Source organism: Coturnix japonica, chromosome 6, assembly GCF_054131305.1.
Source record: "Coturnix japonica strain WE chromosome 6, WE-NBRP24, whole genome shotgun sequence".
In the NCBI taxonomy this organism is placed as follows: Eukaryota; Metazoa; Chordata; class Aves; order Galliformes; family Phasianidae; genus Coturnix; species Coturnix japonica.
This window is the reverse complement of record NC_140668.1, coordinates 37615916-37640178: the sequence shown is the minus strand read 5'-3', so window position 1 is coordinate 37640178 and position 24263 is coordinate 37615916. Positions and strand designations below refer to the sequence as shown.

The following is a 24263-nucleotide window of genomic DNA, read 5'->3' as shown; positions in this document are numbered from 1 at the left end:
GCCTGGGGGGGGTTGTGGGGGGGACACGTAGTGGGGCATAGGGGAGCAATCCCAAGTTCATGCACATCCTTTTTTCCTGGGTTGCAATGAGGCGCAGAGGGACTGACAGGCACATATCACCTCTTTGCACTATTCTGCCCTTAGTAAATGCTTGCCCCTAATTGCTTTTTAATCCTTCTACTCTTAGAAGATAGCTCAACCTGCTGGCAGCTGGACTTCTTTTACAGAACATAATGTTTCTCCATCAGCATCTCTCTAATTTCCCATGTGCAAGATGACCTTAAAAAAGAAAAAAGCTAGAAAACATGGCGTATAATTATATGGCTGAGAAACAGCAAAATGTGCTGTCTCCAGACTTCATAGTAAAAGAAGTTGACAAGGGGTGGTGTGGAATCAGATTCAGTGTGATGCCTAAATAGATCAATAAACCTAATTCTGCCTTCTTAATCCTTTCTCCCTCCCACTCCCTTCATTACGCTGACACTCATAGCAAACAAAAATGGGCACATACGGTCTGGGACAGCGTGAATCACAGAGCTCATGTTGCCTGGGAGGACGTGTCCTGGCAGCGGGTCCAGGTTGAGACTGGGAGGTCCTGACTGGTACTGGACATCAATAGTGTTTCCTGCGATGTAATCGGGAAAAGAAAGACATTATTCTTCACATCATTACTGAGAAGCCAGATGGTCAGGCACAAGGCTCTTTTTTCAGGGAATATAGGAGACCTCTGTGGGTGGGAGTTAATGTCTTGGCTTCTCTTTGCTTCCTTCCTGCCCCTGCTCTCTACTTTTAGCCTTTTTGCTCCCAAATGGTTGGGGTTTCAGCTAATAACCAACCACACTGTTCATCTGTGTGCATATTTCACTCTCCTACCTCCCAGCAGCATCTCCTGCAGCAAGCTGTCGATCCTTGCCACACCAAAGAGCTTGATGAACTGGACCTGCTCAATCATCTGCCAGGTGATGCTCTGCAAAGGGGGCAGCAGCAGGAGGATGTCGCTGAACCTGCCCCGGGAATCATATTGACGGTCATTGATGTAGTCTTCCAAGTTGACCTGGACCTGGAAACGCATGTTCTTCACCTTCCCAGGCTCACTCAGACCTTTGCAATCTAGGGAGGAGTAGAAGAAATGAAGTTAATTGATGACCCTTGTAGCCAAGAAGTGTTACTCTGGCAACTAGGCTCCAGGGATGGAAAAGGCTGACACAGAATTTACTCTCTGACAATTATCTCTGTGTGCAGGTTTATCTGACAGTTGTTCACTGTCACTGCTTCATATATCAGACAGAAAAGGCTATTTCAGTGCAAATAGGAAGAGCTTAATTCAGATGGATGTATCTGGGTGTATAAATGAACAGGGAGGATTTAGAAACTGATTTGTATTTGTCCTGCAAACTGCTGAGACTTTCACCCATACATTTTGAGTTTCAACTCTTGTCACTAAATCTGTGTGGGTTTAGAGCTTATCTGTTTAAATACATGAGCTCTAGCACCAGGTTCTTCTCTTGATTTCCTGTCTCTGTCCCACAGCCACTCTGTTTTCCATGGACTGCTGGTCTAGTTTTGTTTAATCAAGTAAATGTTCAAGGTATGTTGAGGTGCACAATGCACAGTTTTCCGTTCTTGATTTTCCTTGCAACCTAAAGTAGAAATTTCTGGCTACTGGACCATTTCCTTCAGTCTACAAACAATGGCCAAGCACTACATCCTAGGGATCATCATGCCAAGAGATTAAATAAAGTGGTTAGCAAGTTATTGTTTGTCAATATGAAACGCCATGGATAAGCCTACTTTGAATTTTGCTTCCGTAGAACTTGGCACTTTTTTCTTTCAGATGAAATCACAGTTCCTCATTATTGCAATGATCTAAAGCTCAATTGAGATACCAATCAGCTAAGGAGGTAATTTGTCTAACAACACGATAACACCGTCCCTATACATCAAGGTTTGCATCAGGCACTTTGGCAAGCCAAAGTTCATGATGTTTGTAGAACTCCTGTATCTTGATTTCAAATCAGAGACCATAGCAAGAAATGATTGATGGAAGATGGTAATCTAATTTTCCATGCTAATGGCTGCCAAACACAAATGGGCGTCACTCTCTGTTTGGAATTGTTCCTCCTCCTCTCCTCCAAGCTACAGGGCAATACACCTAAAGCTGAATGTTCTACTGAGGGGACAGTGTGCTTGCTGTAGGCATTTGTTTGGGGGGAACCTGAGTGGGATGGTTGTAGAATGACAATATAGGGATGATGCAAAGCAGGTTTTTCTTTGCTTCGCGTTTCCCTGCTCTATTCTCCACCCTGGGCTGCCCTCACTGGTGCTGGCTGCCAGCAAGATCCATTAACAGACATCCTTGATGTTTCTGGGTACTCAGTGCCCTGAACAGTCCACAGCTCTCTGTGGTTTTTAATTCTCATCTCAGAACTCTGACGGGCGCTTCAAACTGACGCTCAGCCGACTAATTCAGCTAATGCATAATTCAATATGAGCATATATGTCCTCGATAGGCATCTCTTTCATTTCAGATTAATGGGCTTTCCTGACGCCACCTACAGAAGGAGCAAAACTCCTCTGAATTCTGCTGAGACTTGCACATCTGGCTGGAGTTACCACATGCTAAATAGCAAAGTGTTCAGGAATAGGGTGAAATGCAGAGCTGTTGCCAAGGGGTTTTCAGCCTGGCTATCAGAGTTGCTCTTAGGAATGCAAAGGCAGAAGGAAGAGCTGTTTTTCCACATCCACTGCCTATTTCCCATATCCTCTTATAACACATCTCCTCGAGCTCTGTGCTTGCCCCTGTAAGCAGGAAAGTCACATACCTGGATCAAAGAAGATGATGGCTTTAAGGCATGCGTACTCATTGTCATCTATCTGGATGTCCCTCAAAGGCTTCACCAGCTCATCTAAGATCCTGGTGGCCACACGAGCGATTTCTAGCTCTGGACAGTGCATTGGGATGATGAAGTCATTCCCTGGGGACAAGAAAGAAATTCAACGTTGAATGCACTGCAGAAATGGTCTCACTCATCAGTTACCCAGACCTGGGCTGCCAGATAGTCCTGCTGCCATGCAGAGCAGAGTTGCAGCACAGATCTTCACACCCAGATTCACAATGGAGAAGCAAGGTGTGGACCTGACTCTTTGGTCCTTAGTTTTGCACATATCAGTGCATTAATACCATACTCAGTTTCGTTCCATATTCTGCCCTGGTTTACAGTTTTCAGCACCAATGCCCAAATACCTCACTGGCAACCTGTTACAAAACCAAGACACAAGTGTTTGAGATCCCACTTAATACTGAGGTTTTCCAAACCACAGTTTCAAAGCATAAGGGTGCAGGTGTAGAAGATGATCATAGTGGTCTTTTCCAACCTTAATGACTCTAAAAAAGGTCACAGTGTATTTGCCTCTCCCTTTCTACTCTTCTCCAGAGGCCTCCTTGAGCACTTAATCCTGAGCCAGATGTGCAGTGACCTATCCAGGTTCTGTGTGTGTAGATAATAAAAGCAGGAGTGCCTTCAGTACTTTACCTAATAATAGAAAGTCGGTGTAGGGTATGGACCGTTTGGCTACCCCAAGGAGAAGGTGTTCCCCTGCATGGGCTCTGAGCAAGGCGACCTGCAGACAGCACAGAAGAGAGAGGTCTTAATAGAACTTCAACTCAAAGAGCAAAAAACAGGGATGGTTTGAGTTCTTAGGAAAGAAATGGCATTTATACTCATCTAACATGTTTCAGTAAAGGGGAAAACTGGCTCCCTGTGTGATCACACCAGAGTCATCAGTTTCGTATTTTGGGGGCTTTTAGGCTACTGAACTTGTTGTCTTTGTCCTTTATTATTCTGTATCTCTTGCCAGTTTATTGCTCTGCATATTAATATATTGATGCCAGATTTCCCCATTGCAAAGTATGGCCGAGAATGAGCACAGAAAGCAGCAGTACTGCAGGGAAAGGTGTTTGCCCATCACCTGGTCATCCAATGGCAGCTCGCAGAACGCAGGGATGTACTTGGCCCACTCCACCAGCACCAGCAGCTGCTGCTTCATGGACTCACACACATCGTTGATGGTCGCCACTTTCTTCATTGCTATATCTGCGCTGTGCACGGGGCTCAGTGGCAAATACTAGAAGAGAAGCAAGGCACACTCAGATCAGCACAATATCACTCAAAGTAGTTATCCCCACTCCCTTGCTTTTTATCTTTCCCCCGTTGCAATGGCTGCACATTTGTTCCCCAGGCAAAGCACCACGAGGTGGTGCTCGGTCCCAGCACCACGTCCCATCCCTGCCTCCTTCACTGCCTGTTTTGTGTCCCCGTTCTTACAGCCCTGAGGCTCACAGCAAACCAGCAGGATGCACAAAATGACCCCCCCGAGGTGGGTGTCTGGGACGAAATCCACCCAGTCTGATCTCTAAAGAGCTGCATGGTGGGGAGACAGTTAAAATGGAATGATTTTTGCGAAGGAAATGGATGCATTGTTGCATGTAATCTGCAACATCTGGACCGTATGCCTCTGTGGTGAGAGGCGATTTGCATAATAATTTAAAGGACACTCAGGGAGGAATCCATTGTGAAACCAGAAAGCAATCAGTGCCTGCTTAAGACAGCAATTTTTTCTCCCTGGTAATAAAACAAAAGGAGTAACAAATAAAAGATGTAACTGACCAAAATGGGAACATTTCATTCTGGCCAGGACGACACTTTGTGCAGCAATGAGGGCTGAACTTCTAATTGAACTTCGGGGAGCTTTTGGGGTGCAGCAATAATTGAGGTGGGGGCAGAGGGGACCTGGGGCATCCCTCAGACGTGCAGCTCTGAATCTCACATCCCAAAGGCTGTGTTTTGTAGCGGGGCTGTCCCTGAGCCTCCTACCTGCTGTGCCATTGCTTCAGCCTGGGTGAGCACACTGATGGACAGTGAGCCATTGTCTTCATAGCTGCTCCTGCGGATGCTGATCCTGTCGCGCTCATTCTGCACCGCTGCAATGAGAGCCAGAGAACAGGAGAAGTCTCCTCATTAAAGAAGCTCAGAAGATAAGAAACTTCTTCAATTCAACCTACTGCTCCCCATTAAAGCCTCCTCTCGGCCCTGCTCACCCCATTGCTTCCATCTGAGGTTCCCTTCAGGTTGGACATTAGGAAAGATTTCTTCTCTTGAAAGAGCAGTGATGGACCTGTACAGGCTGCCCAGGGAGGTTGAGGGATTTCCATCCCTGGAGATGTCCCAGAACCATGGAGATGTGGCACTGAGGGACACAGTTATGGGTGTGCTGGGGCTGGCTGGGGGATCTTGGAGGTCTTTTCCAGCCTTAATGTGATTCTTTGTTCAGGACACATTTCTTCAGGTGAAGGATCTGTGGGCACCATTTCCCACATGGGATGGGAAGCTGCCTGGTTTATGGGCTTCTTTTGTCAGCTCAGCTCAAACCTCTTATCTGTGTTCCTAACCGGTCCCTGATGAGAGGCCAACAAAGTGAAAGGGCAGAAAACAGGCAGCAGCAGCAAAATCAATATTTCCCATGATGGGCCGAAGCCTGATGTTTGTTTTCCAGGATCTGGCACTCAGCTTTGCTGGTAGTTGAACAGGGGGGGCTGGACACGGGGCTGCCAGGGCTGAGACATCAGAGCCATTTGGGGGTTTTACACCTCAAAGCCACCTTTGGTGGAGTCCATTTGGAAGAGGTACTCTGCACACACATGTAGCAGTGGAGCCTCTTCAGTCTGAGGCAGTTAAAAGGTGATTTAAAGAAAGACGAGTGGTTACTGGAAATACATCTATAAGCCATAATTAACCTTCAGAACAGATTAACCCTTCACAGCTTTTTTTCAATACACCAGACAGCATCCAGCTTCGAACAGAAAGAAGCCAACCCAAAGACAACCCTTTCCTATCTCTCACAACTGGCTCCATAGCAGGTGCTCTCCTTGGAATGAATAGGATCTTTTTACCCACTCCCAAGACAAGACAATTCTCCCTTATTAATCGATCAACACAATGACATTGGTCCCACAAACCTCTCCTTCTCCCCTATGACAGACTCCTTTAAGAGCCTCCAGCTTGTTATTCTTCTGGTGCCTTTTATGGCACATATTTCAGTGCTTTCCTCATGCCCTGATAAGCTCAATCTCAAGTGTAAGTGGATGTTCTGGCTGAGTTTCTCAAGGTGATTTGGGCGTTGTCACTGAAAGTACCCAAGATGCTGTGGAATTAGATACAAAAGGGAGTTAATGTTTTACCTGCCACAAAAATAATTTATTGCTATGTGGTAATTATATTGCCATAATTATTGTGCTTGTAAAAGGGAAGGGGTAGGTCACGGTGGTGAGGCATCACTGTGCAGAAGGTGCTCTGGCTTGGATGTGATCTTGGCTTTGCTGACAGTAAGAAAGGACTAAAACTCCACTATTTCCAGTATATATGAGCAAGCCTCACTCCCCATCCTTTTTCTCTCATGCTGTCCTCAATTCACTGCTCTGGTTTCCAAAGCCAATGAATGGAAAGACCTAAATCAAGCTGATGGCTGAAGGACCAACACATAGCTCACAGAATTATAGAATCATTCAGGTTTCAGAAGACCACCAAGATCCCCAACCCAACCCCACCATGGTTCTGGAACACCTCCAGGGATGGTGACTCTGCCACCTCCCTGGGCAGCCTGTGCCAGTGCCTAATCTCTCATCCAGAGTATTTTTTCCTAATATCCAACCACGATGCACAAGACGTACATGGCTCCGCTCCATGACCCCAAACAGCTCAGGATCCCTACAGGCAGACGGGTGCCAGGGATGAGAAGAACCCCTGCAACCCCACACAAGGAGACGTCACTGGGAAAATGTCCCTGTGATGCTGTTGGCTGAGGATAGCGTGTCTCTGACCTCCACTTCTCCCCAGGGAACTTGGAGGGAGGGCAGAACGATGCCCGCATCTCCCTCCAAGGAATTCACCACATGTTCCAGCCTGTGGGAAGCAGAAGAGAAAACAAACATCTCCTCCATCTGACGTTTCCATACTCAGAGCAAACCCAGGCCTTTCTGCCATGAGCACACTGAGGATGCTGGCGTGCGGAGCACTCGCTGCGGCTCTTGGGCAAACAGTGGTGTGTTTGTGGGATTGCAACAATCCCACGTTTCCCAAACATTTTGTCCTTGCTGCCTTGCCACATCGGTACAGAGCACGTGACAAGGAACCTCTGGAGAATCCAATACATATGGGCACAGGCATTGATATGAAGGGAACAGCAGCAAACCAGTAACTTTCCATAGGAACTGCAGATATTAAAGCTCTCCTTTGCCACCTGCCTACATGGGAGATGCCATAACCACCCTGCTAAACTATCTTTATTTAATGCCAATTGGGTTGGAATTGTGCTAATAAATGAGCAGCATACAAGGGGACAGCAGGAGGAGGAGCTCTGAGTGCCCCATTGGAGCTCAGAGTGTGCTCATCTCTGCTGACAGATTCACTCCTTGCTGCTGGATTAATTTCTGTGCACAAAACATTTATTTTCCCCATACTATCTCGGATTTTGTAGGGGTGGTGTATTTTATTTGCACATAAAAGCCAATGGTACATGAACATTTAATCCTTTCACATGCTGAGGGATGGTTTATGGCCATCACAGTGCTGGGGAGGTCCTTTACCTTTTCCATCTCCCTTTGCAATGTGCTGCAGTCCTAGAATTCTACAGGTTGGTAGAAAAGACATGCAAACACAAAAAGGTATGAAGTGCAAACAAAACCATCCTATAAACCTGTCTGATCTAACAAGAATAAATAAATAACAGCTTCAGATCCTCCCACTGCGCAGTGGTAGCAATCATTCTTTTTACTTCTGCATAAAACCAGAGGAGCTCATGTACATTCATAAATTTCTTTAAAGGGGACAAGAGGTTAAATATTAACCTCTTTCTTCACCAGCAAACTGCATCCTGACAGTGCGGTGTTGGACATTTCAAAAGGCACCAAGGTTATTAGCTCAGCTCCACGTGAGCGGGGTGGCTGGGCTCATTTGAGAAATCATAGCCTACTAATTTGCTCAAGGTTGAGCATGGTGACAAATAGCTGCTAAAAATAGTTTTGGGGGGGTGTTTAATATCAGGTGCACACCTTGTTCATAGATGGTTTACTGGTCAAAAACCTGTCTGGTAGTATTGTGTGAAACAATAGAGATCGAACCTTTTTCTGTGCAAAGAGAAGGAAGTAGAGAGAGCAGCCAGAAAAGACACAAAAGGGATGGAGATGTCAGAGCACACATCGACTGCCCCATGGCACTGCCTTGACCTTCACCACACAGCAAGAGAAAGGGAGCAGATCTACAACTATCTGAGATCTGGAGAGCATTCGAGCAAGTCTTTCCCTCACAGTTTGTCCCAACTTCAATGAGTGTTTACTTTTTAAAGTGAGTTATTGATACGAAAAAAAAATGTGATAGGGGTAGGAGTGTTCCTAAGTGAGATAATTTCTAGGAAATCTAGAGGCTATTTTCCACCAGACTCATGTGTTGGCCCTTCTTTACTCTCGCTGGTGACGGCGAGACCTGGATCCCTTCTCATGGCACAAGCAGTGGCTGGATATTTTGGGTGTTCCTTTGCCAAAATTTCTCACTAGAGGTATCAGGATCAAGTGTGGGACATCTTTTCAAGAAGCAGATTCAAATACAGAGTGCTCAGACAGCCGTGCACCTGCCCCTATAGAGAGGTCAAGCTTTAGCGTCATACAGCTTCTCCTTTGGGCAGAAATTGCCATTCCACCACTAATATCCAATCTCTTATCCAATAGAGTTGTTTCCAACATGGAAACAAGGAGAAAAAAATTCAAAAGTGTCACATCATGTCTTACAGCACAAAAAGATTAGAAAAGAAGAAAAATCACACTGGATCCAAAGTTCCAGCTTATCCATTAGTTCTGCCAGGCTGAGGACATGTAGAGAACAGCAAGTTTTCCAGTGCTACACACCACGCCATGGAGCAGCAGCTCAGCATAGAACCAGCCACAGGAGCAGGCAAAGTGACATAACCCCACTGCCACACCCCAGGTGTATTGTCACACCCAGGCTGGGAAAAGGATCGTTTCCATCTTTTTTCCCCCTCTATGGTGAATAAATAGTGCTGTTACCACACCCTGGAAAGTCTGATTGCTGTTACGTGAGCTGGTTGAAAAATGATGTGCCAGAGAACAAGTGTCAAAGTGCTGCGAGCCAGCGCTGGGACAACTTGACACACTGAGTGTGGGTGTCGTGGATCTGGCACAAATTGGTGCATACCACTGGAACAATTCTATAAACACTTTTATCATCCCGATGCTGCTCTATCCCAAGACACAGCTTCTCTTCTTCCCTTACGCTTCACGGTACTGTTTAATATTAATCCAGAACCAACCTAAAGCAAACAACGGCGTTCTTTTTGTACACACAATTGTGCAAGAAAACTTCTTTCAAAGTTCTGCACACGTGTTTTGGATACAGCTTTGGTCAGCTTGGCTAATTCCTACTAAGCAGTTGCTCAAGGTGCTTTAAAACCTTTTGTACCAAACACACGAGCAGTTTGTAAGCACGCACTGACCATGCACTCATAAAATAAGTTTCAAGGAATGTGGCGATGTGGAACTTGGAATGAGTCATCACGCATCGAGCTGCAATCAATAACGAAGGAATGAGCCAAGGTTTTATAACTTTTACCATAAAACCAATAAAAATCAAGCTTCAAATGAAAGAGCTGATAACCAGATTTCAGCCTTCCCAAACTATGGAGTTTGCTGCACTGGTGATTGGCTCATTCCTCATCTAGAACTGAGATCAGCTTTGGTTAGTTAATATTACTTTGAGGACTCCATTTTTTTCCCAGCTGTGTATTCACTCCATTTCTCCTAAACTAAACCAGCAGGCATTTTAGCTACATCCATGACCTGTCCCAAATTGCAAGACACCCCGTTCTCCAGGAAAACAGATGGTCAGGGATTTAGAAAGAGGTTCTTGTCATCACTGGTGAAACCTTATGAATTACCAGAAACGAGTGAAACATTTCCCATTGGTTTCTGTGGAATTGTGATTTCACCCTTTAGGTAAGGGGCAAATTTGGTGGCAATTCCTTTCCCAGTATTGAATCACCTAAAGAGAGAAGCCTCCCGGGATGTGTGGATATTGGCACAAGACTATAGCTGAAATTCCCATCTGAAGAGATGGAAAATGAGGTTTTCAGATGCAACAAGAACCCTCTCACTGAGGAACACAGCATCAGCTCAGATGGGAGCTGCTGCTTCCTCCCACCACCTCCCACAGATGGAGCAGCCTCCTCACACCTACCTTCCTTCTTCATGCCGGCTCTGAAGCATTTCTTCAGCCTGCAGTACCTGCACTGGTTCCTCTTGTCTTTGTCTATCACACACTGTCGGCTGAACCTGGAAGGAGATGGGAAAGATGGAACAACGTGGCTTGTGCCCTGCTCACCCTGAGCAGCCCCAATCCCAGGACTCACTGAGGAGCCAAAGGCCTTGCAGGGAATGGCTGGAACCAGCACTGGCTTGGTCCCGCTCCCCATCTTCCCACTGCCAGCTTGGAAAGCAGCAATTTCAGACCACCTATCCCATAAGGACTGTGATAGTTTTGGCTGTTGAAGTGTGTTGGTGACAGAAGTTGGGCTGGTGGTTGGCCGAATGGGGGTCTCCATCTCCCATTTTCAGATGGTTATCAGGTGTCCAGCTTGGACCAGCTCGTTAACGTTGTTTTACTTTGCAGAGAATAAATACACCATGGCCCACAAACCCTTTTGTGTCTATAGTCTGCTTTTGAGGTAAGTGGCCTCCATGTTCCTCTTCATCTCAACAGGAGATGATAGAGAAACATCCCAGCGATGGCCAGGCCACTATGGGTGAAGGGATGGAAGAGGAATCTGTTGCGCAGGAAGGAGGCACTGTGGGTTGTTCCGGGGCCATCATTAGGTTGTAAAAGCTGAGGCACATTCCCAGGCTGGTAAAAAGCCAAAGGTACAAAAGCCCGAAGACTTTCCAAGGAATTCAAGTTTGTGATAAACAACAGAGCTTTGAGCTGGGCTAAATACAGCACGGCTCACCAAATAAGGATTCACAGACAGGCGAGCATTTACCATTTGCTTGGCTTATACACTGCAACTCCCCAGGCTGCCAAATGTCACAGTGATTCATCGATTCCTGGGGAGGGACAACAATTATACTCCCAGGAGAGAAAGAGCCAAATTTCAAAGAAATCAGTAGTAGCTATTCAATCCTCCTGACAGGATCCCACAGTGCATGGGAATGGGCCCTGTGCAGGTGGAGGCTGAAATCAGATTGAGTGTCTTTTGTGGCTGCTGTGACCTGGACTGATAAGTATCCCAAAAGCATTCTGACAACAAGAGCAACTTGCATTACAAAAAATACGGAACTCCTTTAAAGAAGAAAGAACTCTGGAACAGAAAGAAAACTTCCAGGTTTTAATTACAGATTAAAAGGTTGAGGGTGGGTTCGAATTATTTTCTCTTCCTCCTGTGCTAAAATAAACATCATTTTTTTCCAAGGCCAACCTAGATAGCTGCTTTATAATTTATAGCATCCTCCTGGAAAAAAAATCTCTCCAATATATACCTATGTGCCAAAGTGGTGGTGAATCATCACTGGTCCATGCTACATTCTCAGAATAATTGTAAAATTATCAGAGATATGTCAGCATACAGAGTTTAGCGGGTCTGAAAACAAAGATGGAGAAGCTGTGGTGAGTCTGGAAGTGACAGGTTCTTGGATGCTTGTTGCTTTTCTATTGTTACCAGGAAAAACAAGACTTTGAAAAGAAATCTCTGAAGCTTTGGTGCTTTTTACCCCTCGGCTTTCCCTTGCTGGTTTGTGGTGAGGTTGTGGTGTCACCCCACATAGAGAGGCCATACGCTTACACAAGCCTCACGACCCTAAGTCTCCCCTGATTCACACCATGATGGCATGAACTCAGAAAACAGACTGCACAGTGTCATAAAAGGTGCCAGCATCCAAGATAAGATAGGACATCATAGCTTACTCCTTAGCTCCATATCTTCTGACCACAAGCTAAACTGCAACATTATTGTCAGCATTCACATCACAGTAATTCAACACAGGGCATTGGGGGGGGGGGGGGGGGCTCAATGTACAACTTGATCACCACCCCACTTACTTACAGTATCAATAAATGGCATTTAAATCTCATAGAGTGAGCAGATACCTGCAGGAATACACGTGGTTCTTGCGGACACTCCTCCTGAAGAAGCCTTTGCAGCCATCACAGCTGGATGCCCCGTAGTGTTTGCCTGTTGCCCGGTCCCCACAGATGGAGCAAAGGGAGCCAATGCCGTTGTTGAGCAGGTTGGTGTTGGCTGATTCAGCTGTGATGGTCTCTGCGGGCATTGAACAGCGCCCATTAGCCTCCTCTGTGATGGAAACCAGAATCAACAGACAGCAGGTTGATTTCTGACAGATGAATCATGCACTGAGCCTGCCCCATACCTGCAAGTGCACACACTGTACGTGTTGATGATGAAACCTACAGATGGAAGCCATGCTGTTCTCAGCCCCATCTGGCATTAGCTCAGTTGGCTTTGTGTCTGGATACTGGTATTTCTCTTAGCCTCAGTGAGTAGGGAGACTTCAAGGCTTATAACACAGTGTGCTCATGAGAACTGAACAATTACTGCTACTTTTCTTGACAAATCATAGAATCACTTGAGTTGGAAGAGATCTTTAAAGGCCATCTGGTCCAACTCCCTTGCAATGAACAGGGACACCTACAGCTCCATCAGGTGCCCAGAGCTCCATTCAACCTGACCTTGGGTGTCCTCAGGGATGGGGCACCCACCACATCTTTGGGCAGATTCTTCTAGTGCTTCACCACTTGTACTGTAGAAAACTTTTTCCCTGTATCCTATCTAAAACTCCCCTGTTTTAGTCTGAAACATTTCCCCTCGTCCGATCACAACAGACCCTGCTAAAGAGTTTGTCTCCTCCTTTCTTACAGCTCCTTAAGATACTGAAAAGCCACCCTCAGGTCTTCCTGAAGCCTTCTTTCTCCAGGTTGAAGAGAAGGCTCTGGGGAGACCAGATGCAGAGAAACCTTATCTGGATTTGAGATATATGCTAACATATATATGATAATTGGAGAGCCATCTCCCCAATTAGACACCTGAAGAACATGGTCAAAAGCCTGCGCCACAAAAAGCAATGGAAGAAAAACATTGTTAGCTTGAATAAATAGAAAGCAGAGAAGAGACAGAAGAAACAGGAAAGCTGAACTACTTCATGCACACAATAGAGGTGAAAGAAAGACACTTTGGGGTCACCTCTGCAGCTGGGAGAGAGAGAGACAGAAGCTCAGACAAGAGTCACTTTGGTTACCCTAAACGTGGTTCTTCCTCTGCTTTGCCCACTGAAGGGGAACATTACATTCCACTGGTTACAGAGGAGCTCAGGAGGATTGACCTTCTAAATCTGACACCTAAAATTATGTCATATGAATGCCCACTGTTTGCACCCACTCATTTGGGGCAGGAATAGCTCTGCTGGGGCTGTGTGTATACACTGCTGAAAGTTCCCCTTTAAACTTCTCCCTTGGCCTTAACCACCAGACTCACTGCCCTCTGAATCCTCCTAATTCAAGGCAGAGTTTGGGTGAAAAAGAGACCTGAGAAGATGCAGATGACAGTGTTTACATCTCGCTGAGAGAAGGAATGTTTATGGAGTCTGTCCTGACCTAAGCACTCACTGCAGGAGGGTTCTGTGAATTTATCACTCCTCTGGGAGTGCATTCTTTGCTCCAGAGGAGCCAATCTTGTGCTACAGTGACCTAAGGAAGGCTCTGGGACAAGAGAGCTGGGCAGAAAGGAGAACAGCTCGGCTGATGTTGTAATGAACAATGAGAAAAATGAGAAAATTACTTGAAGGGCAGGAATTGGTACTTGATGTGGGCAGTCTAGAGAATGTTTTCTAATGCAAAATGCATAAAAACATCTTTGGGTTATCCTCGTGCAACTTATATATAAATACACAGCAAGAGAATGCTATTTTTGTATGTAAATACACATCAAAAATTTATAGCAAAAATATTTACAATGCAATGAGGATTGTAATAAAAAGCCCCTTCGAAAAGCCAATAAGGCTTGATTATTATTATTATTATTACTATTAATGGGAGTTTTGTTAGCTAAGGCTGAAATGGAGACATTTTTAGCCAAGACTTCACAAATGCAAAAGTCGTATTTCTTTTTGCATCCTCAGAAAGAACTTTTCATCTCTATTTCACCTTCTAACACACAGGTGAGCAAGCGAGTAGGTTGGAGTGAGATGGGAGCAGCACAAGACTTAAAAATGACAACACCAATTACAACACCAATTACAAATGGTAATTCAAATCAATGTTTCTGACTTTTTAAAATTGATTCTATATTTAACATTGATTTGATAACTTGGTCTTAAGTAAGCTGTACTGGAATACTTCAAAGGTAGCTGTACTGCTAAACATTTGTGCATCTGTTGCTTCATCTGTTATTGTTTTGAAGGAATATATGACCAAAAACAAAGACACTGAATGTGCTGGATTCCAATAACAAAAAATTGCATAACAGGAATAAAGATAAGAAAGCCAATTTTCTCCTCGCTCCACCCATGCTTTCTCTACTGGCTTCAGAGGAATCGAGCCAAAGTCATACAATTTGGTTCTCAAATAGACTATTCTTCAGTTGGGTCCAGATTGCAAAATGATGCTGGAAAAGCATTTGCTCACGAGAAAAGGGTGTTGTTTTGTACCCTGTATGGGAGTAAGACATGTGAGGAACTGTGTTAAGTAAGAAAATCATATTCTGGCCTTAAACTGGGTATTACTGGGGGCATAGCCAGCAGATCTGAGTAGGTAAGGGCCTATGGAGCCAAATTTTGTCCTCCTTTATACCTATGAAACCACAAACAAGGCCATAGGCTACAATTCTGTTGGGTGGCTGTATGTTCAGGCAGATGCATAGCTATCTGCATAGTTCATTCCCTATTAGGTGTCCACATGTCCTGTCCAGCTGAGTCGGATGAGAATAGAAATTTTAAAAGATAAAAGAAAGCCACAAGTTGGCATGCACATGTTATTTATAATGACTAATTTTAATTACAAAATCCAGTTAATCATCAGTTCCTAACAAGAAGTAGCTCAGAAAACCAGAAAGGACACAAACAATATTGCTTGCATCCGGTAACTTTTGTTGGGGTTTTCAAACCTACTCAGTATTTGGGGAATGTCTGGCTTTTTCCATAACTAATCACTACTAAGAAAGGTTGAGGAAAGCCAGGACCAATGCTATCACTGCTGCTTTCCTGTGAAATCAGCTGAAAACTGTAGGTTGTATCCTTGAGCTCTAATTGACACAAGCCAAGGAGCTGTTCAACACATCATGGAATATATTGTACCTCTCCAGAGGTGTTGCTGCCTGGCATTCAGCACTGAGATGAGCAAACATAGCTGGTCATCTGAACCAAGCTTGTGATTATCCTCACCATCCAGAGGAGAGATGCTCTGACATGAATCATATATAGATTTTAATTGCTGTGATACAACAGAATGACTCCTAGCCCATGCTAACACAGTACCTCTGAAATTTCTACTGGCAAGGTGTGGATGAGGATGTTCTCCAAGCAAAGGCCATAACTCATCTTGCCACTGGTTGTGCCCTGAGCTGAGCTGAAGAACTGTGATTGTGGCCAGACTCCGCATTAAGATTGTCTCTGAAGTTTCAGCTGCATGTCTTTTGTGAGCTATGGATTGTGGGAAGCTGTGTTTCCCTTCTATGCACCCAGAAATCCAAGCCAGTCTTGGTTCGTGGTTCTGATACACATCATTTGCATTTCCTAATGGGCAAATGTTCTTAGTTGGTTTTTTTATGCTTTGAGTTGGGTCAGGGAGAGGTGGGGTCCAGAACAGGGTTTTACCAGCAAGGTTCAGTGTGGTGTTTGAGTGCTGAGAAAGGAACATGAGCACTGCAGTGGGAGAAAATGTTCACCAACATTTGACTAAAGAATTAGTGCAATATTTTAATATTGCTTCACGTTTTATGCAAGATGACAACTATGACAAGAGCATAAGGAAATGGGTATTAGCAGCACATAAAAAACAAGTGAGAATATGGCTTGCAGTAACAGCCAAGGTAAAGGGAACAAGTTTGTACCAAATGGGAAAATTTCTGCAGTTACAACACCTATTTTATATTTATTGACTTCCTTTTGCTTTTCTTTCTATTTAAAACAGATAGTTTTTTAAACTTCCCCTCTATTCCCATCATGGATTCTACACTTCATTTTGAACTACTGTTCGGCAAATTATGACATGCCTAGGGCTGGAAAAACCAAACTGTATCTAGGCACATCTCAGAACTGTAACTTCCTGAATCAGAAAGCTTAGCTGACAAATCACTCCACATCATCAATCAACACCAATTTTTGATGAAATAACATTCCAAAGAAGAAAAGAGTTGTTTTTAAGAACAAATTGCCTTATTTGAAAACAATCTATTTTTCACTTTCACATCACTCAGAATGTAAGCAGTGGTTCTGATACCATTAAGGTTCCCGTGGCACCCTATCCTGTTCAAGTTTATATGCACAATAAAATTGCAGTTCAGTTTAGTAAATGAAATACAGAATAATTTCACTCAGTGAGGTAGATTTGGTTTAAAACAAACCCATTCCATTTTTTAAACTATGCAAAAGGAGATTATTTCTTGATTCTAACAATTCTAAAATGTTTCTGAATCTCTACGAACTTTAGTTTTGAGTTATGTACTGGAGATGACTTGGTTGGTTAGCAGTATATTTCCAAGCATGGACTTTTTTCAAGTTATTTTCACAAACTGTAGAAGAGGACACTTACCCAAGACAAACAAGCTAATTTCAAAACAGCTAGTTCCTGAGAGAACCAGTTACTCATTAACAGCTAAACAAATAACCCAACACTGATCTAGATAAACTTCAGAAAGACTCAGCCTGTCAGTTCTACTGAATGAAAAAACATAAAGATCCCCTAGCAGGTTTTGGTAGTTAACTTGCAAAAATATATTAAATTTTGAGGAAATTTATACCACTCATAAAAGTAAAAAGTATCTTGCTGTTCAGATAAAGTGAAATATCTGCGTTAAATGTCATTTTTGAAGTAGGGCAGTGTCTCAAAACCTTTCTACAAAAGTAAGAAATAAGATCTCTATCTGGCAAAAAATAAAGGAGAGAGAGAAAAAATGCTAAGAAGAATGATCCTATTTGGGGACAGAAAGAACTTTTCTTGAAGTTAATTGTCAATTCAAAATTCTTCAGGCCTTTTAACTTCATTTTTCTCCTGTCATATTCCATGTCCCACTATAATAATTCCAAACATTTTATGTTGTAGATGATAGCCCTTTAGAAATGTTAATTATTTTTTTATGAGGAGTCAACTAATAAGAAAATGTGAGACCATAAAAATACCATCTCCATTTCACTAAGCTTCTTAACAAGTTAAATGAAATATGGCCAAAAATCTCCAAAGGCATCGCTAACATTAGAATCTCAGTTACATGTTTGATTTTATGCTGCATGACTTAAATGTCCTTTGCTTTTCAGGCAGTGAACAATTAATGTCATAGAATAGTGTTTTCTTTAATTTAGACTGCCTTTGACTGTTCAAATCCCAAATATCACACAATATGCTCTAATTCTGTGAACAAAGTGAAAGTTCTTCTATATAAAACTTAATGAATCCCAATCATATTCTTCATGTGCCCTAAAAGCTTTTAGCCAATCTTGATACCAAGCTAAAAAACAAGTCAAGTGATCCTTTGAATACTGCTTTTCCATCTATGTACCTATGAACGAGTTATATCAGACACACAGTGTATTGTGTGAATAGCCATGCAGATGGTATCTTTTTTTCCCAATAGTTAAATATGAACCCAAGCCATATATAAGAGTGAAACATAAATTTTAAGGCAGAAATATTGATAATAACTTTTTGTATTAGTCACCTAGGGAGACAAATGCACGGTATGCCATCAAGAGCTCCACTGGCTTTTGCAATATCTTGTGGGCTCTTCAGGACATGATGCTTCACACACCAAGGACAGGAGTAACCCCAAAAGGACTAGGAAGTGAAGCCGTCCCATTTCAGACCAAATATAAATGCCGATGCAACCGAAGTTGGAAGGTCAGCTGCTTAAATATTGCCTCTTCACCCTTTGCCCCACACCTCCTACCTGCCTGCCCTAGGCTTTCAGCTTTTTAACAAAGGCGGTAGGGGTTATTACAGAGGAAGCGAACAGAAATCTCACCCGTGTTGTTTGGAAGAACCCGAAGGTTTTCAAATTCTAGCATGGTATATGAGGAGTCCAAGGAGTCGACGTAATCTGGCATATCCATGTCCATGATGGACTGACACAGCTTCATTATTACTTGTCAACTGCAAGGGAAGTGGCAAAAACAGCCCCACTGTCAATCACGGCCAAGTTTTCTCTCTGCAAAAGAGAGACACCCCAGCCCTTGCCGTGACAAATCATTACCCAGCTCTGCCCACAGTCCCCTCCCCATGCCAGCAGAGAAGGGACGAAACCTTTCCTTCTTGCTCACAGTCCCCTCCCTTCCCGGGGTGCATCTGCGCTCTCAGTCCTGATAATATGACATAGATAAGGCCTAGACTCAAACGACTTGGATTGCATCTTTGGGTCAATACAGCCCAGTTTATGGCTGTTCCTGAGCAAACATTTTGAAAAGGGCTGCAGAGAGGCGTTCACATATGCACTGCTTTTCCTGTGCCACTGCAATGTCACCTTGCTTGGCTACCGGCCCTTGGGAAAAGATGAAGTGATGTCACTTGAAGCTGCTGAATCCATGAGTCAGTGCCACCACTGGCTGACGACCGTTAAAATAGATCAGTGTTCAGAGCTTGGAGGCATTGCCAAGAGAACGTGGACCACATCCCAAGGTACGACTGGAAGGGGAAAATGAGGGATCATTACAGCCAGATGAATGCTTTCACCCTGCCCCACAGAGGAGAGGTAATTTCTCCCACCAGTCCTGTTTCTCCATCCTCCTGGCTCCGGGCAGCCCAATTTCTCAGAACTCCCACTGAGCTGCAGTTGCAAGTTGCTGGGGCAGAAGATTTCATGTGATGGCAAATGATGGAAATAGAAAAGGATGGAAAGAACCAGGCAGACTCCCTCACAGATGTGTGGTGCTTCATTTCACGTTGACTTATGTTTTCCTATCCTTGGGAAAGGCCCGCATTACGGAAGTACAAGTCCAGCTTTTCCCCAGGGATTGTGCTGTTGGGTTTTTAACTTAACAAATCATGCATAAAAGTTTATTTCACTGTGAGATGTAGCACAAAGGACTGAAAATAAAACATGGCCATGAATTTCCCCCAGAACTGTACCTTGAAGTGGTTGGTTTACTTCTGGTTTCATCCTCCAGATGCCTTCCTAGACCTTACAGTTCCCTCTCTGGTGACGTTGTTGTGTGTCAGAGAGCCCTTCCTTTCCATGAGCTGTTCTGTGAGATACAGTTCAACATCCTGTTGAATTTAGAGAAAAGAAGTCTTGAGAAACAGGGAAGTGCGTTGCCAGAAAAAAGAGGTTGCCAGACGGCCTGAACTCTCACTGAACCACAGCTCAGGGCGGCCCCGTGTATCCTAGCAAACTCCAAATAGCAAGAAATATGCCAAAACTGAGTTTTAAAATGTATTAGATACACACAATTTGATTTTACCTACACAGTCTTCATTTTACATGTGGGCAGTCAAGGTTTGTCCACATCCTGGGGACCTACAGTAGACTTTGCAATGGGTTAACTCTAGATGGGCTTTTCCCCTATAAAGATTGGGTTCAGGAACACTTACCTTTCCTTTCTTATCATTTCTGGGGCATAAAATAATTTCATGTGCCATAGATATATTTTTTTTCCTTCTTTCCTTTTTTAAGTACATGTTGTAACCAGTGGTGCACAAATGACTCCTTGGTTAGATAAGACATTATGTTTTTATCCTTGGACTATGTCCCCAGGCTTTCAGTAATGCCAGCATCAGCTAAGTTAGCATCTGATTAGTCGTTCTTGCTTCTTATTCAATCACAGAATCACAGAATGACCCAGGTTGGAAGGGACCTCAAGGATCATGCAGCTCCAACCCCCCTGCCTAGCAGGGCCACCAAACATACACATGTCATTCTTGATTATGCCTACTAATTTGCCACATCTTTTTGAACTGATCTATGGGCACAATCCTGCCTGATTCTCAGCACTCTGCTACTGTTACAGCCAAGAAAGGAGACTCAGATTCCTGCAGGTCTGGTGGGCTTTGAATGGGTTATTCACCACTGAAATAGTTATATATGCATTCACCACGCTTTCGGGCATCCAAGACGCAGAGAGAGGATGTTGGGGTTCCTACCTTGATATCAACAGTTGGTAGGATTAGAAATGCCTCAATGTTCTCAGTTTCTCAGTACGAAGATACAGAGTTACGGCTCTTTTCCAAAGAAAGCTTGGCAGTTGAGGATGTGTTTAAGCACTTTCTGTTCTGGGAGCAAGAAAAGGGCACTGGGAAAGAGAAAAGGTTATAGATCAAAATTCACAGTTTGGAACCAGACCCTCAATGTCACAGCCATGCTGGTAATCAGGACTGACTTTGTTATGGAGGGTGGTGTTGGAGTGATTCAATGCCACTTTTCTATCCACTATGAACAGATGTCAGCACCCTGTTCCAAACCACACCACCATCCCTGAAGAATACTGAAAGTTTGCTGAGGGGTGAGAAGTTTCTTCTTTTTTCCTCTCCTCATTTTCTTGCTTCACTTTCTGAGTTACAGCTGCTATCAATACAAGGCCAGGACTGAGTTTAATTGTATGATATGCACGGCAGCGAGGACAGAGGGCAAGCTCTAGCAAACACATGGTCGCCACGAGACAACACACTTATTCCTAGGCATAAAATCAGATGCCTTTGGGAGAGCTTACAAGATGAAGTACAGAAAAAAATAAGAAATCCTTGACTAATGAGGTAAGAATACAAACTAACAAGAACACTCTGTCAGAAGCAGCATTTCTTTGGCAATATAAGCATTGGGAGATGTGTGTAGGCTTTTGGCTTAAAAGTTTGAGAGTTTTCTGCCTTTGTTCTTAGAAACACATTGAAAACCCCTATCACCAATTTCTCCACTTGAAAAGTGTCAATAATTATATTCTCTCCTTCCCTTTCAAGGGTTTGTGAGTATGAATTCACCAACACTTGGGTGGTTCTTCAGTACCAGAAGTGATGGTAGGTGTAATGTTACATATCTGGAGACAGGGTGGCTGGGCACAAACAACAACTGAAAGACTGAAGCCAGTAAGGCCTTTTCTCTGACTAAAGTATAATTAGAAACAGCATGCTGCTGGGATTGTAAACAGTGTGAAATCATATCATTAGCATATGATTACAAGTTCACACATGACAAATTCATCCAGACCAGATGTCTGCTAGATCAGTTCCCTCCTTTCTTTATGGTATATGACAGCACATCTTACTTGTGGTACAGTTAACACAAGATATAGTAGAATTTCTCTTGACTTGTATCCTTGCACTTATATAATAAGTATTTCTTATTATGATGAACAGTTTCATGGCACTGAGTTTTTGACTCTATAGTGAGGGGCTGCTTTTCCAAAAATCATCCAGGTAATTTAATCACTGTGTGTTTAAAAATCTGGACAGCAGATACACTGGGGCTGTCAGTGTCACCACAGCCTAAACTGAAGGTTGCAGGGATGAACAGACCATAGAGGATGCTCACGAGGTTTAAAGTTGACAGTTATTGGGATGAAGTTGCTGTTTTCTTATTCTTTCAACACATTTGGAGGAGGATGTGCAGAGGAGTCTCCCCAAGGTTTCCCTCCTTCACAGTGCAAATTTTCAATCCTCATTTGGGGATGATGGGCTCCACGCAGTCCAATGGGCAGGTCACTCAGTTCTTAAGACAATCTCTGAATGCTGTAGCCCCCAGTTAATACCGTTTGCTTTGAAGTTAATGGTAATCAGCCAAGAAACCTACACATTCACCCAGAAAAAGTTTGCCAGAACCCTCAATAAATTTTGGGCTTGGCTTGGTGGCCATTTTGTATTAACATTCATTTCATCCCCTGCCAGAAACCCATGGACATGATAGAGATCCTTTGATGTTCAAACCCAATAAATTTGGGGTTGTTTAGACACAGACCACATTTCTAGAGTAGGGCCAATGGTCAGCCAATGAGTCACATCCTGTGGTAGTGAACAAAGCCTGAGATAGGGCATATACTTTTCTTCAAAACGACTTGATAGCATCTACAGGAAGGATGGCATTCACCAACCAGCCCTATTAAAGTCCCCATGATGGACCTAGATGTGATGAACAACACTGTGATGGACATAGGATAATATCACACATCGTGTAGGAGGATGCCTTCTGCGAAGAAGGAACAGTGACATGGAAGGCATCAATTGTGGGGTAAAACTGAAAGGTAAGCAAACTTTGATCACTACATTAAACAATTCCTTTAGGATCTTTTTTTTGACAGCATACATCACAAACACTCCACTGTCAGACAAGTCAGTGGATTCATGGAATTCCCAGTTACTTCTATGACGTACTAACTGTCCAACACAGATGAAAACTGAGCTGGATTTGGGAAATAAATCTGAGATGTTTCATATTCTTTCAGCAAGCAAAGGTTAACTTGGTAGTTTGTTCTTTCCAAGTTCATATCACTTTCATTCTTGGCTATGGTTCATTTGGCCAACTCCAGAACTTCAGAAGTGCTAAGTACTCATTTAGATATCTAAATGAAACAATCTGACCTTCAGATCTGTTGAGAAACTCCCACTGGGAATAAAGACTGGATTTGCAGATGTCTTCACATAGCCACAGGCCATTCATATCTTGGAAATAAATCTCCTGTTTTGGACACTTGAGTAAAATCAGATTTCACAGTCTACACAGTATCCTGGACTGTACCTGCCTTTGCAAACCTGTTTCTCTCTGGCGAACACATCACAGAAAACATTTGATACCTCCATGCAGCAGATTGAATTTCTGTTCTTCTGCTATTTCCTTCAGAAGATAAAGTCACAAAAGATGAATTCGCTCCTGACAATAGAGAACACAGAATCATTAAGGCTGGAAAAGGTCACAAAGACCATCTAGTCCGACCATCAATCCATTGTCACCCTGCTCACTATCCATGTCATTCAGTGCTATGTCTGTCTTTTCCTTAGAGATCTCCAGGGATGGTGACCCCACCACCTCCCTGGGCAGGCTGTTCCAATACCTCACCACAGCCATACAGTGCATATAGCCATCATGAACTAGGCTAGATTTCTTGGCCGTGGGTGATGTTGGCCTCTACCTAAAGCAAATACACAAGCCTGAATCAGGGTTGACGGCAGAAGAGAGGAGCCAGCCATAGGGAAGCAACATTACCTAATCTGCTGCTGCTCAGAGTAGGCATGGGACTCATCTGGAGTGTGCTGCTGCCTGTGGACAAGGTTTTGGCTTTACTTGCTGAAAACGGCATGCCATTAGTCAGGAGTAACCAGCCCTGAAAAGTGTATTTGCTATGACTCCCATCTCCCCTGCGAACGACATTCCTGCTGCTTCGAGCTTTTTCAGTTGCAGTGTTGACACTTCTTCAGATCTGTCATTAGCTCAGCTGAAGGGAAAACAGAAATGCTATTCAGGCCCCAGACCCAATGTGGGAGGTTAGGAGTGCAAATTCTCACTTCACACTGAAAGCACGATGAGTGTTTTATGTTACTGTTGCTCTTTCTATTTTAGGGGATGCTTTTATTATTCTATGAGACCTTTCCTGTCATGTAAAGTAATTTTCAATGTAATCCAACAAATTAATGTTATTAAAATTAAACTTTTCATATTTCCAAGAATTAGTCTTGAAGTTCTTAGATATTTTTCCTGCATCTTATAGATATCTACCTCTGTTTTTGAAGGTGTTTAACTATTTTGATGGTTTTCTTCTGTATCTTAAGACTTATATGATTAAATCTAGAGCCAACTCTACCACCACAAGGATTCAAATCTCCCCCTAGATGCACTTTTTGTGGCTGTAAGTTGCTGATTCCATCTACATATTGCATTTTCATTACATTGGACAACAATCAATACAATTTTGCTGAGTTCAAGAGAAGAGTCAAGAACATGAGCTGACCTGTGGCTGTGTTCATGTGAATCATCATCTGTGTTCCAGTAAATACAGGAGCTGAAAGTCA

At 43.6% G+C, this 24263-nt stretch overlaps 1 protein-coding gene across 5 annotated transcripts in view; it reads right to left on the bottom strand.

Annotated features, from left to right (window-relative positions):
- The window catches only part of LOC107319395 (hepatocyte nuclear factor 4-beta-like), a 44576-nt gene that overhangs the window by 1658 nt on the left and 18655 nt on the right, over positions 1-24263 (bottom strand). The window contains exons 2-15 of one of the 5 annotated variants that reach the window (XM_085551884.1): positions 23461-23689; positions 23052-23127; positions 20415-20563; positions 19404-19541; positions 18799-18959; positions 18304-18431; positions 12204-12408; positions 10302-10396; positions 4875-4981; positions 3970-4125; positions 3534-3621; positions 2823-2975; positions 874-1110; positions 512-625 (exon numbers count right to left, since the gene is read on the bottom strand). In XM_085551884.1, coding sequence (XP_085408010.1) covers positions 512-625; positions 874-1110; positions 2823-2975; positions 3534-3621; positions 3970-4125; positions 4875-4981; positions 10302-10396; positions 12204-12408; positions 18304-18418 — 1270 coding nt within the window. In that variant the 5' untranslated portion in view covers positions 18419-18431; positions 18799-18959; positions 19404-19541; ... (1 more) ...; positions 23052-23127; positions 23461-23689. Of the gene's footprint in view, positions 1-511; positions 626-873; positions 1111-2822; positions 2976-3533; positions 3622-3969; positions 4126-4874; positions 4982-10301; positions 10397-12203; positions 12409-18303; positions 18508-18798; positions 18960-19403; positions 19542-20338; positions 20564-23051; positions 23128-23460; positions 23690-24263 lie in introns of those variants that run through there. The other 4 variants (XM_085551882.1, XM_032447042.2, XM_032447045.2 and 1 more) reach the window with 4 other exon arrangements.